At 36.8% G+C, this 14,724-nt stretch overlaps 1 protein-coding gene across 2 annotated transcripts in view; it reads right to left on the reverse strand.

Annotated features, from left to right (window-relative positions):
• LOC128547373 (uncharacterized) overlaps nucleotides 1–14,724 on the reverse strand; it is a 147,802-nt gene that overhangs the window by 107,711 nt on the left and 25,367 nt on the right. For both annotated transcript variants that reach the window (XM_053519969.1, XM_053519970.1), the window contains exons 4-7: nucleotides 9,493–9,627; nucleotides 7,886–7,974; nucleotides 5,028–5,181; nucleotides 2,180–2,392 (exon numbers count right to left, since the gene is read on the reverse strand). In XM_053519969.1, the coding sequence (XP_053375944.1) occupies nucleotides 2,180–2,392; nucleotides 5,028–5,181; nucleotides 7,886–7,974; nucleotides 9,493–9,627 (591 nt within the window). The remainder of the gene's footprint in view (nucleotides 1–2,179; nucleotides 2,393–5,027; nucleotides 5,182–7,885; nucleotides 7,975–9,492; nucleotides 9,628–14,724) is intronic.

Genomic DNA, 14,724 nt, shown 5'->3' on the forward strand with positions numbered 1-14,724 from the left:
GAAGATCCATTGAAAAATATGGCCTCTAGAGAGGTCACCAGGTTTTTCTATTATTTGACCTAATGACCTAGTTTTTGAAGGCATGTGACCCAGTTTTGAACTTGACCTAGATATCATCAAGGTGAACATTCTAAACAATTTTCATGAAGATCTCAACTATTTTTACGTCTTTGGTATGACGCGATGATGTCAGAGTTATGGAACTTAACCCAGTGAGGTTGGAAAATGACCTAGAAAAAGAAACAAGAGGGCCATGATGGCCCTATATCGCTCACCTGTTATCATTGCACTTGAGGACAAGAAGGTCCTCAGTAAAAATATTTAAGTCCAAAGGACAGGAACAACAATGGGAAGAAATTTAACCAAAAGGAAAAAACAATTCTTACAAGGTACAGATATGTCAAAATGCACCTATAAATTGGAGGTACCATCCATGTTGTACCACAGAAAAGTGGTCTCGGTTTTTCCCTACGGCCAATAATAAAAAAGTTACTAAAAATAAGCTATTTATAGTAACGTAAAAGGGAAGTACTTAAAAAAAAAAAATTTGTAAGTGAACAAAAGAAGGCTCTGCCAAGTAAATCTGTTGACATAAATGAAATTTCAGATCAGTATCTTCATTAGTTACGGAGATATACCCATTTTAATTTGAAATAAAGGGAGGTAATTTGACATAAAATCAGTCCATAGTTATCTACCCTGATTGTCTCAGTCCAACTAATGACAATTATGAAATTTCAAATAAGTCCTATAAGTACTTACAGATATAAATCCATTTTGATTACAATCAGGGGAGGTAATCGGATATAAAATAACTCTGGAACCTACGATTGGATCTGATTTGTCATGGAATCTAAGATTTATTGTTGTTGAAGATATTTTGGAAGTTTGTATCAAATAAAACCATATATGAAGTCTCTATATGGCTGCAAAAGCCAAAATAGCCAATTCTGTACCTTTAAGGGGCCATAACTCTGGAACCCATGATGGAATTTGGCCAGTTCAAGAAAGGAACCAAGACCTTGTGGTGATACAAGTTGTGTGCAAGTTTGATTAAAATCAAATCAAAAATAAAGCAGCTATTGTGCAGACAAGGTCAAAATAGCTAAATTTGGCCCTTTCAGGGGCCATAACTCTGGAACCCATTATGGGATCTAGCCGGTTCAAGAAAGGAACTGAGATCTTATGGTGACACAAGTTTTGTGCAAGTTTGATTAAATTCAAATCATAAATGAAGCTGCTATTGTGCAGACAAGGTCAAAATAGCCAATTTTGGCCCCTTTCAGGGGCCATAACTCTAGAACCCATCAAGGAATCTCGCCAGTTCAAGAAAGGAACCAAGATCTTATGGTGATACTAGCTGTGTGCAAGTTTGGTTAAAATAAAATCATAAATGAAGCTGCTATTGTGCAGACAAGGTCAAAATAACTAATTCTGGCCCTTTCAGGGGCCATAACTCTGGAACCCATCATGGAATCTGGCCAGTTCAAGAAAGGAACCAAGATCTTATGGTGATACAAGTTGTGTGCAAGTTTGGTTAAAATAAAATCATAAATGAAACCACTATCAACAAGAAATTGTTGACGCACGGACACACACACGACGTACGAAGGGTGATCACAAAAGCTCACCTTGTCACTATGTTACAGGTGAGCTAAAAATGTTTCAAAGCTATATGCCTTTAAATGATAGCTGTATGTACTTGTATGCAAAACTTTAACCAAGGTCCGACGCTGACCTGTACAATATTATGTAATCAAACTAGATCCCTATGTCAAGATTTTCTCATGAAATTGAGCAGAAACTGTTCTTTACTACCATTACAGTCATTGTAAACTTGCCTTTAATCAACTGGCCTTACAATCAACAGAGGTCATACTATAGCCTTTAAAGTTCATAGGTGACTGCATTCTCATAAATAGTAGAAATGGCTTTTTAAAGACCACTGTAACCTTTGTATTTGACATCCTGACAGGTTACCCACTAACCTCTCACACAGAATAAGCCAATTAAGTCTTAGGAGCACAGGTCAAAGTACCCTGAAGTTAATAAGCAGAACAAGTTTTATTTTCAAAGTTTTGACTTATTAGCCTATTGAACATGTACTGAATATAGATCAGTTGTATAGCACAAACTATGGACCAGTGCTTTATGTAAGGAACCATGTAATAATACATACTGTATGACTGGTTAGATTGTGAACTGTGTATCGCCATGGTACCTTCAACTCTTATTTCCCCACCAAACACATTAATACACTCAGGTCCACCATGTGGCATTGAAGAACCGCTACCCGGACGATAATTATAGCGATCTCCTTGATCATAACCTCTTTTACTGAATGATATTTTTTGAATGCGTTCTACTGTATCTGGTTTGGCTTGTGCATTTTCTGAAATAATGAATTAGGAAAAATGACACTGCATCTATACATTGCATCAGGGTAAAACAGGTAGACAACGACAGATGATATATAATAAAATTATCAAAATAATCTAATTTGTCTAGCAAAAACGGATATTGCAACATGTTAGGCTGATATACCCAAAAGCTATACATGCATAAGAAAACGAGATCACAGAGAGATCTTGGTGCCCACCATTGAGCCATTTTTGATTGTTCCAAATTTCAAGACTAGCTCAAGGTCAATTTTCATTTCAGTACACATCACTGTGCATGTGGTCCATGCATGTGGTCAAAATTTGAAAGCTGTAGCTTGAGAAATGTGAAAGTAGGTCACAAGACCAATTTCAAGGTCAAATTTCATTTCGGTATACAAAACTATGCATGTGCTTCAAATTTGGACGCTATGCATGTGATCCAAATTTGAAGACTATTCCTTCAAAAATGTGAAAGTAGGTCACTAGGTCAATGTCAAGGTCAAAGTTTTTTTCGGTACACAAAACTATGCATGTGGTCAAAATTTGAAGGCTGTAGCTCGAGAAATGTGAAAGTAGGTCACTAGGTCAATGTCAAGGTCAAAGTTTTTTTCAGTACACAAAACTATGCATGTAGTCCAAATTTGAAGACTGTAGCTTGAGAAATGTGAAAGTAGGTCACTAGATCAAAATCAAGGCCAAATTTCATTTGGGAACACAAAACTATGCATGTGGTCCAAATTTGAAGGCTGTAGCTTGAGAAATGTGAAAGTAGGTCACTAGGTTGAAATCAAGGTCAAATTTCATTTCGGAACAAAAAACTATGCATGTGGTCAAAATTTGAAGCCTGTACCTTCAAAAATGTGAGAGTAGGTCACTAGGTCAATGTCAAACTTTATTTCAGTACACAAAACTACGCATGAGGTCCAAATTTCAAGACTGTAGCTTGAGAAATGTGAAAGTAGGTCACTAGGTCACAATCAAGGTCACATTTCATTTCGGAACACAAAACTATGCATGTGGTCCAAATTTGAAGCCTGTACCTTCAAAAATCTGAAAGTAGGTCAATGTCAAGGTCAAAGTTTTTTCTGGTGCACAAAACTCTGCACAGTGTCCAAATTTGAAGGCTGTAGCTACAGAAATGTGAAAGTAGGTCACTAGGTCAAAATCAAGGTCAACTCATGTCACTGTTCATCTTGCCACTCAAAACTATACATGTGGTCCAAAATGTTGTAAGTTATTGACAAGAAGATTTTAGAAGCTTTCCCCTATATAAGTCTATATGAACCATGTGACCCCCGTGGTGGGGCCATATTTGACCCTGGGGGATAATTTGAACAACTTTGATAGAGACCTACGAGATAGATGATGCTACATAACAAATATCAAAGCCCTAGGCTTTGTGGTTTGGACAAGAAGATTTTCAAAGTTTTTTCCTATATAAGTCTATGTAAACCATGTGACCCCAGGGCAGGGCCATTTATAACCCTAGGGGGATAATTTAAACAACCTTAGTAGAAGACTACTAGATAATGTCACATACAAAGTATCAAAGCCCTAGGTCCTATGGTTTTGGACAAGAGGTTTTTCAAAGTTTTTCCCTATATAAGTCTATATAAACCATGTGACCCCCAGGGCGGGGCCATATTTGACCCTAGGGGGATAAATTTAACAATCTTAGTAGAAGACCACTAGATGATGTCACATGCAAAATATCAAAGCCCTAGGCCCTGTGATTTTGGACAAGAGGGTTTTCAAAGTTTTTCCCTATATAAGTCTTTATAAACTATGTGACCCCGGGGCAGGGCCATATTTGTCCCCAGGGATATAATTTGAATCAGCTTGGTAGAGGACCACTAGATGATGCTTCATACCAAATATCAAAGCCCTAGGCCCTGTGGTTTTGGACAAGAAGATTTTCAAAATTTTTCCCTATATAAATCTATGTAAATTATAAAAATAAACAAAGGGCCATAACTCACTCAAAGATTGTTGAAACAGTCTGATTTTCAGGCGGACACAACTAGGGTACCAATACATCATTCTGACAAAGTTTAGTCAAAATCCCCCCAGTAGTTTCCCTATATGGCTATATTGTTTATTTCAAAAATCTTCTCAGAAACCTAAAGGCCAAGAGCTTAGATGTATGGGGTCACACTCTGCACAAGCAAATACTTCTAGCTCACCTAACTGCTTGATGTCCATCGTCCACACTGCGTAGTATGTCGTCTGTCCGTCAACAATTTCTAAAAAAAATCTTCAAAACCACTGGGCAGATTTACATCAAACTTCACAGGAATGATCCTTGGGTGGTCCCCTGTCAAACTTCTTCAAAGTATTGAATTCCACACTGAACTATGGTTGCCATGGCTACCAAAAGGAAAACTTAGTAGGGATGTTTGTCCTGACCAGTAGATGACCCTGAGGGTAAAGGTTATGGTCAAGGTCACCATTATTCAGGTAAGTGATATAGGGCCATCACGGCCCTCATGTTTATTATAGCGTCTCAAAAGAAAATCCTGCATGTTAAGCACAAAACAATTGTCTAATGTCAAATGGCAAATGCTGATATTGAAAACTCCCTAAGGACTTAAGGAAATAATTTTAAAATCATTAAAAGTAAATCTGTGTCCAATGCAGATATTATACCATTAAACTTCTCCTTAGGAACCAATTTGTATGCCATTGCATAGTTTGCAGAAGCATTGACAAAAGCCGCTGCAAGAAGCATCTTCGGATTCTCGCCGCAGTCATCCACAACATCGTGCCAGGCCTTCAGCATCTGATGGATCCTCTGCTGAACCTGAACAATAATAAACTGTACCCTTTAAAACTTTAACTAGTAGATCAGTGCTAACCCTTCCGTCCATAACCTACACAAACTTATTTCAGAGTCAATGCTTACATGAACAGAGTTCGTATTTCACATTCCACATGAGTGAATAAATCTATCCATATGATTGTGTTGACAAAGACCACCAGCCCCTAATATCCAATCAACACAAGTTTCTGTTTTTAGGTTTAGTTTTCAGTCACTTCTACACAAGTTAGGTCCTATGGAGACTGTTAATCTTCAAGGAAGGACTCAAGAGCATTTTTTTCAGACATAGGCACCTTGGTAGAACCATCAGCATGCCACTTTAATTGCATCTTTACATGAAATGATTCTTCATTCATATTATGCTTCTGAACTCACCCATAGTCATGAGAGGCAAGTGATTCCATTGTTTTCCCTTACAATAACTTACAGAACTGAGTCTTGTACAAATGTACAATATGTACATGTAAATGTCTTCATTAAATAAAGGCAAACTAGAGATGCTTTTGAGAAAAGCGCATGTCTCCCACAACTGCCCAATGAAAAATGACTAGTTTCTCTGAATAGTCTAGACGAATGGATCTAATCAGTAATTCAAGGGCCATAATTCAAAAGAGCTAGTTATCAAACTTAGCCGAGGTCTTATGGTCAAACACATTTTGTTCAAGTTTGGTGAAGATCCGATGAGAAATGTTTGACTTAGAGTGCAGACAATCTTTGTGACAGTGCTGCCCAATGAAAAATGACTAGTTTCTCTGGATGGTCTAGATGGATGGATCCAATCAGTAATTCAAGGGCATAATTCAAAACTGCCTAAGCGAATTTTTGGCTAGTTATAAAACTTGGTCGAGGTTTTATGGTCAAACACATTTTGTTCAAGTTTGGTGAAATCCGATAAGAAATGTTCGACTTAGAGTGCGGACAAGCTTTGTGACAGACAGACACACGGACAGACAGACACACAGACTGGAGTAAATCAATATGTCTCCCACACCACTGTTGGTGGGAGACATAATGATCTGGTTGTTATAGGGACAAGAACCTGCTTGACCTTTAAACAAGTCTTCTCATGCCAGCAGGACGAGCATTTAAAGTCAGCAACCTTTAAAGGCAATATCTATATGCTCCCATAATTATCCATCCTGGATAAGAGAATCTAAGTAAATTTACAGAACTTAACCTTTTTTTAAAAAACATTTTGCTTAATAGGAGCAAGAAGTGCCCTTAAAAACTATTGAGTTACTATAAATGCAGAAATTTTTGGAAGGGTTTAATTCTTGCTATATTCACGAGGCCCCTCACCTTGCAAACTTTAACCCTCTCGTAAATATTAACCATTAGTATAATGCAAATCGAGCAAATATTTCATGATTACAAAAACCTCCACCAACATGAAAATGGCCATATTTACAAAAATTGGTTAGTGTTTCCCTAAAACTATAGGATAAACAAGAGCTCATAAAACATGAAATGCCCCACTTGATGCATTCAGTAACTGCACATGGAACAGAAATAATTTGGTCACTGTGCACTGGACGTTTGACGTACTGACCTCAAATCAATAATTATGGGTCATTAACCAGTCATAAGTGACCTCCGTATTAAATGTGTTCTTAGACCAAAGCATTCTCTAGTTATTTGGCAAAAAAATGTGACTCTGACCTTTGACCTCAAAGTCAATAGGTGTCGTCTGTTGATCATGATCAATCTCCCTATTAAGTTTCATGACACTAGGTCCAATCGTTCTCAAGTAATCGTCCAGAAATGGTTTAACAGTTCCGGATCATTGTGACCTTGATCTTTGATCTACTTAACTCAAAATCAATAGGGGTCATCTGCTGGTCATGATCAACCTCCTTGTTAAGTTTCGTCCCAAGTATTCTCAATATATCGTCCGGAAACCGTTAAACTGTTTCAGGTCATTGTGACCTTGAGCTTTGACCTACTGATCTCAAAATCAAGAGGGGTCATTTGTTGGTCACGATCAACCTCCCTATTAAGTTTCATGATCCTAGGTCCAAGGTTTCTCAAGTTATCGTCCGGACACAGTTTAACTGTTCTGGATCAATGCGACCTTGACCTTTGACCTACTGATCTCAAAATCAATACGGGTCATCTACTGGTCATGATCAGCCTCCCTGTAAGTTTCATGATATTAGGTCCAATCGTTCTTAAGTAATCATCTAGAAATGGTTTAACTGTTCCGGGTCACTAGGACCTTGATCTTTGACCTACTGGCCTCAAAATCAATAGGGGTCATCTGTTGGTCATGATCAACCTCCTTAATAAGTTTTGTGATCCAAGACCTAAGCATTCTCAAGTCCTCGTCCAGAAACTGTTTAACTGTTCCAGGTCACTGTGACCTTGATCTTTGACATACTGACCTCAAAATCAATAGGGGTCATCTGCTGGTCTTGAAACACCTCCCTATCAACTTTCATGATCCTAGGCCCAAGCGTTATTGAGTTATCATCTGGAAACCGATTGGTCAACATACCAACCGACCAACAGACATCTGCAAAACAATATACCCCTCATTCTTCAATGGGGGGGGGGCATAAATATGTGCTTTTACAGTATCCCGACAAAGATTTTAGGATGGACGGATGAGGTGGCAATTATATGCCCCAACCCCAGCATACCAGTAATAGCTTAAGCATATGTATTTTTCCAAATAAGTCCTACTTACATCATCATCATCATCATATGCCCTTTTCAATGCATATCCCTGTGCTTCAGTAAAGTCTAGATGTATTCTTAGCTGTTCCCACTCATTTCCTTTCAAAATAGGTATTATAAATGAAGTTGCAAGAAAGCACAAACACTCAATTCAGCCATTTAATTACACAGTTATTGACACAAATAAATAACTGAACTTTATTGAAAATAATGACAACCAATACAGTCATGTACCTAAATCATATTTACTCAGAATTTTTATTATTTTGATTAAAGTGGGCCAGTATGCATCAACATCTAAAGCCTGAAACTTAGATTTTTGTTCAATTCAAACATATTGTGACAAAATGCATTTGCATTCTGAAGCTACAGACATTTCAACAAAATTTTAGCAGTTTTATAGTACAGTGTAACTTCCGAAAACCGGACCTTCTGAAAATCGGAAACCTTTGAAAACCGCATGAAACTCAAGGTCCCGTTTTTTTCTGTTCTTATTTCTATATATTTTTAACCTCTGAAAACCAGAACTTCCGAATTCTGAAAACCGGACGATTTTTGAAGCACCGTTTATATTTTAACACTAAAATTGACTTCTGAAAACCGAACAGCAAAATATTTGCCGGATTAAAAGTGTCACCTGATAATCCAGAAACGCTGTCAACATGTACTTTTGCGCGTTTTGCGTTGCGCGTTTATTTTGACAAGCTATATAATCACAATGATCATTTGATGCAAAAGTAAGGAAGTGATTAGCGATTATTTTCATTTGTATTCAATTGATGAAAACGTGATGAATTAAATATCTTATGTGTTAAAAACTTTCTTAATGTTTGAACGAAAGAAAGATAGATGTTTTAAATGATTTAGTTACATCGATTGAACTATGCATTATCAACATTAATTAAAATTTAATGTTGACGAACTCGAGAATCCAAAGATGGTAAAAGTAAGTGGAAAATGTTTGCGTAAATGCTTTTATTAAAGTTCTATTGTTTCTTTTTATATTTGTTATTTATGTATTTATTATCCTTAATGTTTGTAAATAATTAATTAATTATCTAATTAATTAATTAATCAATCAATTTATATGAAATTGTAAAATTAAAAAGGATAAAAATCTACTTCATCCTACGTGTAAGAAAACATAACTCTTGTGCACCACGTCCACTTTGTCTACAAACTTTCAAACTTCTGAATTCCGGAAACTTCCAAAAACTGAACTTTTAGGCTGGTCCAGAGGTCGTTCGGTTTTCGGACGTTACACTGTATAAGCATAGTTAATATGATTAACTGAATATTTGAATTCTGCCATCCAAGTTTTAGATTTGATGAATGCTGGCCCAGACAACCCATACAACTCCTTCAATCTAATCTGTAAATGCCAGATGTATATTCTGTGTTTAGAGTCACAAGCTTCTCTAAACTCTAGCTTCTGATTGACTGATTCTGATAGACCAAGCTACATTCTGACACTGGTCCATGTGTTGCATTTTATAACCTAGGACACTTTCCAACTTACAGATACAGTATCAACAAGAGACAGTTTATCGAACTGTCACTTAAATGTCAGATATCATCATGTTAAATACTGTTTAAAGGGTAATAAATATACGTTACCTATCTGTCTACTTAAATCATGTATCTCTTTTTCAGACATAGCATAAGGACCCTTCGGTTTTTTAGGTTTGTTGGCCACATGCTGTCTAGTACCAGGACTTCCTCTCTCATGTATTACAGTTGCTGGCTGTTGACCTATAGAGGTGAAAACAAAATAAGACTCAAATGCCACTCAATTTATAACTCATACAAGTTAAAGCATAGCAAACGTTCCTTCTAGGGCACATCTATATAAATATAAAATGATCATCTTGTAAAATTTTGGTTGCAAAATTATGTCTGTTTTATACTGTCAAAAAATGTCAGGTAAGTATTTACGCTAGTTATTTAACATAAATTGTTAAATCCAACAACAAATTAAATCTGTTACCACTTTCAGTAGAGTAAATACGGCAATAGACATTGACCTGGTCATTCCATTACGATGCAATGCGTGAATTTGTTGCGCATAGTTAGAGGGTTGCAATGGGGTTTGTTTTCACATATTAACCATGCATTTGAAGGTAACGATAATATTTAGTTGTTTACATTTAAATTTGTTGATATATGTCTATCTGGTCGACTGAATGTACATATGTTATGTTCTTCATGCAATCAATCATCTTTGGGTTTAGTAATATGTAATCCATGGAACACGTTCAGTCAGAGAGTCGCCTTAATTAGGAAAGAATAGTTTAAACATCAGAGGTTATTTCTAATTGGCCAGCTTGTAATTACAACAGCTTTCGACATCAGTAGCTCAGTAAAGTGTGACTTACCGAATTAAAATATTCCACCTCAAGCGATGGAACAATAAATCCTTTGCACACCTGTATTCATTTCAATGAGTACAATATTTGATTTGACCTACTGACCTAGTTTTTGAACCAACATGACCCAGTTTCAAACTTGACCTAGAGATCATCAAGACAAACATTCTGACCAAGTTTCATAACGATTGGGTCAAAAATGTGGTCTCTAGAGTGTTCACAAGCTTTTCCTATGATCTGACCAACTGACCTAGTTTTTGACCCTACATGACCCAGTTTTGAACTTGACCTAGAGATCATCATGACGAACATTCTAAGTTGAATAAAGATTGGGTCACAAATGTGGTCTCTAGAGTGTTCACAAGCTTTTCCTATGATTTGACCTACTGACCTAGTTTTTGACCCCATATGACCCAGTTTTGAACTTGAGCTAGAGATCATCAAGACAAACATTCTGACCAAGTTTCATAAAGACTGGGTCAAAAATGTAGCCTTTATAGCCTTTATACTTATCTAGCCGATCTGTTTTATTTTTATCTGGCACTAATTGGCTATAATTGGTATTTGACATTTAAAACCCATCAAAATATAATCCAGTTTGCGTCCACACCAGGCAAAGAAATGTGGTTTAAATATATACATGCAATGTTGGAAGAAAACAATATTTTGCAATAAGCAAAAACAGTAACAAAAAAGGAGGCTAACAGAAACAAGAAGGAGTCATCAATGTTTAAACTTCTGTGTTCATCTAAGAATTTCTGTTCATTCCATCTATAGTCCATTTTGAGCGTCAGCATGACTCCATGTCGCAATTTAATGTTTGTGTTTCATCAACACTCCAAATACTTTTGCCAGCCATAGCATCAATTGTTTGATACAAAAGAGAAACACATGGTATTCTTCTGCCAAAAGGTAGGATCTGTGGATTTGGGATTGTAAAACCAGTTATAACTCACATTTGCGTTCACACTTGTAAAATAATGTAGTATTACTTTTTAATATGGTATTAAAACCACCTCCCAAGGTAGTTTTAATGCTACATTACAGAAACCACTTGACCTTTACATAATTCACGGTTTAAACCACATATAGTGTGGACGCAAACGAGTTTAAAAAATAAACCCAAGTTAATATAGGATTTAAAAACGTAGTCTGAACACGGTATTAGAGTATTCACAAGGCAAATGTTGACGGACGATGCACGACAGAAAACGCATGTCAATGGACTCTGTGCTCTGGTGAGCTAAAGAATAGGCAAATCAAGGGCCAAAACTATGCTGAAATCACTGAACCAGAAAATGCCGCTGATATGCAAAACTAGGCTTGGCAATGATTACTCAAGTTTGGTGTAAATCCCTCTAGTGGTGTCAGAGGAGTTGTGTAAATAAATTTTGTGACATACGGAGACATATTTCTTAAGAAGGCTTTAAAACTTAATTACTGACAAATTATATGTTATGGAAACACATGAGAATTTGCTGGTTTTACTACTTTTTAAGATGAAAATTGGAAAGCATTTATGACGCTTTACTCCAGGTAAACCGTCTCTATTATAAATATCTATATTATGAAGTCATAATTGACTTATTCCGCTATAACTTTATTGGTTACGGCGACGGGAATGTCTTTATTGCCGCGGCCCTCCAGGGTTCAATTCCCGATGCAGTCATCTCTTTTCTTGATTTGGAATATTTAAAATATTTTAGAAACAAAAACTCATATTCTAATGTTCATAATATGACCGAACTTGAATTTGAAAGAAATACTATTTTTTAGCCAAATCTGGAGGTCAGTGCCTTTAACAATGTTTAACTAAAATCAGAATGGGTTTACAATATTACCTAAAATCGGAAAGGGATAAACATGTTTAACTAAAATGAGAATGGGTTAACCATGTTTACCTAAAATCTAAATGGGTTAACAGTGTTTACCTAGACTCTGAATGTATTAAACATCAGAATGGGTTAACAATGTTTACCTAAAATCAGAATGGGATAACATTGTAATTCTTAAAACAAGAATGTGTCTGTAGGACACAGGGTGTGCCCCCCGTTGGTACATTGTCACAAATAAGGGGAAGTAATTCAAATGTTTGAAGTCTTAATGGGGTGTAGCCTAAACTATCATTTTTTTCTTTGTCTACTCCTGAAGCTCCAGCTGCGTGCATGTCGCAGAGTAGGCATGCGGCTCCACCGGAATTGATCATAACTTTATTGAGGACAGCCGGAGGAGTCGTAACAAAGGGCTGGAGCTGTGGCCGTAAGAAGAGACATTTACTACCTCGGCTACATTATTGTCATTTTCATGGAACGAAGAATTTGGTACTCCATCTGGAGTATGATAGCGGCATGACAAGATGCCCAACTCAGCTCTATGGCCGAAGATGAAGGCACAGATAGTCTTGCCCATCTGGTATATCCGGCAGGGAGTATAAATAAACTCAACCACAACAAAAACACAAACATTTAATGAAAAGGATTCATTATTCTAGTTTTTTTGAGCTCTGAGCATCACAAACAAAAATTCCACTATTTTGGCAATTTCAAGGGCTATAACTCTGTAATAAGCGCTAAGATTCTCAAGAAGAATACCAAGTCAAAGTGCAAGGTAACATTATGATAAAGACTTTAGCAAGGTTTCATGAATTTACATCAAATACTTTTTCAGCTAGGCACATAATTAGGAGATAATGTGCATTTTTTTTTTTACTATTTCAGGGGCCATAACTTTTATTATACTTTTTGAGCTTACTGCATCAAAAGGTGACAATGTGCATTTTTGACTATTTCAGGGGCCATAACTCTAACAAGAGATCACAAAGTGATCTTGGCGCCCACCAATGTGCCATTTTTGAGTGTTCCAAATTTCAAGACTTATCGACTAGCTCAAGGTCAAATTTCATTTCCGTACACAACACTGTTCATGTGGTCAAAATTCGAAAGCTGTAGCTTGAGAAATGTGGAAGTAGGTCACTAGATCAATTTCAAGGACAAAGTTCTACACAAAACTATGCATGTGCATCAAGTTTGACGGCTGTAGTTTGAGAAATTTGAAAGTAGGTCACTAGATCAATCTAAAGGTCAAAGTTTATTTTGGTACACAAAACTATGCAAGTGGTCTAAATTTGAAGGCTGTAGCTTGAGAAATGTGAAAGTAGGTCACTAGGTCAAAATCAAGGTTAAATTACACTTCAGAACACAAATCTATGCATGTGGTCCAAATTTAAAGCCTGTACCTTCAAAAATGTGAAAGTAGGTCACTAGGTCAATGTAAAGGTCAAAGTTTGTTTCGGTACACAATCCTATGCATGTGGTCTAAATCTGAAGCCTGTAGCTACAGAAATGTGAAAGTAGGTCACTAGGTCAATCTTAAGGTCAAAGTTCATTTCGGTACACAAAACTATACAAGTGGTCCAAATTTGAAGGCTGTAGCTCGAGAAATGTGAAAGTAGGTCACTAGGTCGAAATCAAGGTCAAATTTTATTTCGGAACACAGAACTATGCATGTGGTCAAAATTTGAAGCCTGTACCTTCAATAATATGAAAGTAGGTCACTAGGTCAATGTAAAGGTCAAATTTCATTTCGGAACACAAAACTATGCATGTGGTCCAAATTTGAAGCCTGTACCTTCAAAAATGTGAAAGTAGGTCACTAGGTCAATGTCAAGGTCAAAAATTTTTTCAGTGCACAAAACTATGCATGTGGTCCAAATTTGAAGGCTGTAGCTACAGAAATGTGAAAGTAGGTCACTAGGTCAAAATCAAGGTCAACTCATGTCAAGGTTCATCTTGCCACTCAAAACCATACAATCATGTGGTCCAAATTTGAATGTTGTAGGTTATTGACAAGAAGATTTTAAAAGCTTTTCCCTATATAAGTCTATATGAACTATGTGACCCCCAGGGCTGGGCCATATTTGACCCTAGGGGGATAATTTGAACAAACTTGGTAGAGAACCACTAGAGGATGCTACATTACAAATGCCAAAGCCCTAGGCTTTGTGGTTTGGATAAGAAGATTTTAAAAGTTTTCCCTATATAAGTCTATGTAAACCATGTGATCCCCGGGGCGGGGCCATATTTGATCCTAGGGGGATAATTTGAACAATCTTAGTAGAAGACCACTAGATGATGTCACATACAAAATATCAGAGCCCTAGGCCCTGTGGTTTGAATAAGAGGTTTTTCAAAGTTTTTCCCTATATAAGTCTATATAAACCATGTGACCCCCGTGGCAAGGCCAAATTAGACCCCAGGGAAAGAATTTGAATCATCTTGGTAGAGAACCACTAGATGATGCTTCATACCAAATATCAAAGCCCTAGGCTCTGTGGTTTTGGACAAGAAGATTTTCAAAGTTTTTCCCTATATAAATCTATGTAAATTATAGAAATAAACAAAGGGCCATAACTCACTAAACAATTGTTGAACCAGTCTGATTTTCAGGAGGCCACAACTAGGGTACCAATACATCATTCTGACGA

Source organism: Mercenaria mercenaria, chromosome 12 (genome assembly GCF_021730395.1).
Source record: "Mercenaria mercenaria strain notata chromosome 12, MADL_Memer_1, whole genome shotgun sequence".
Taxonomy (NCBI): domain Eukaryota; kingdom Metazoa; phylum Mollusca; class Bivalvia; order Venerida; family Veneridae; genus Mercenaria; species Mercenaria mercenaria.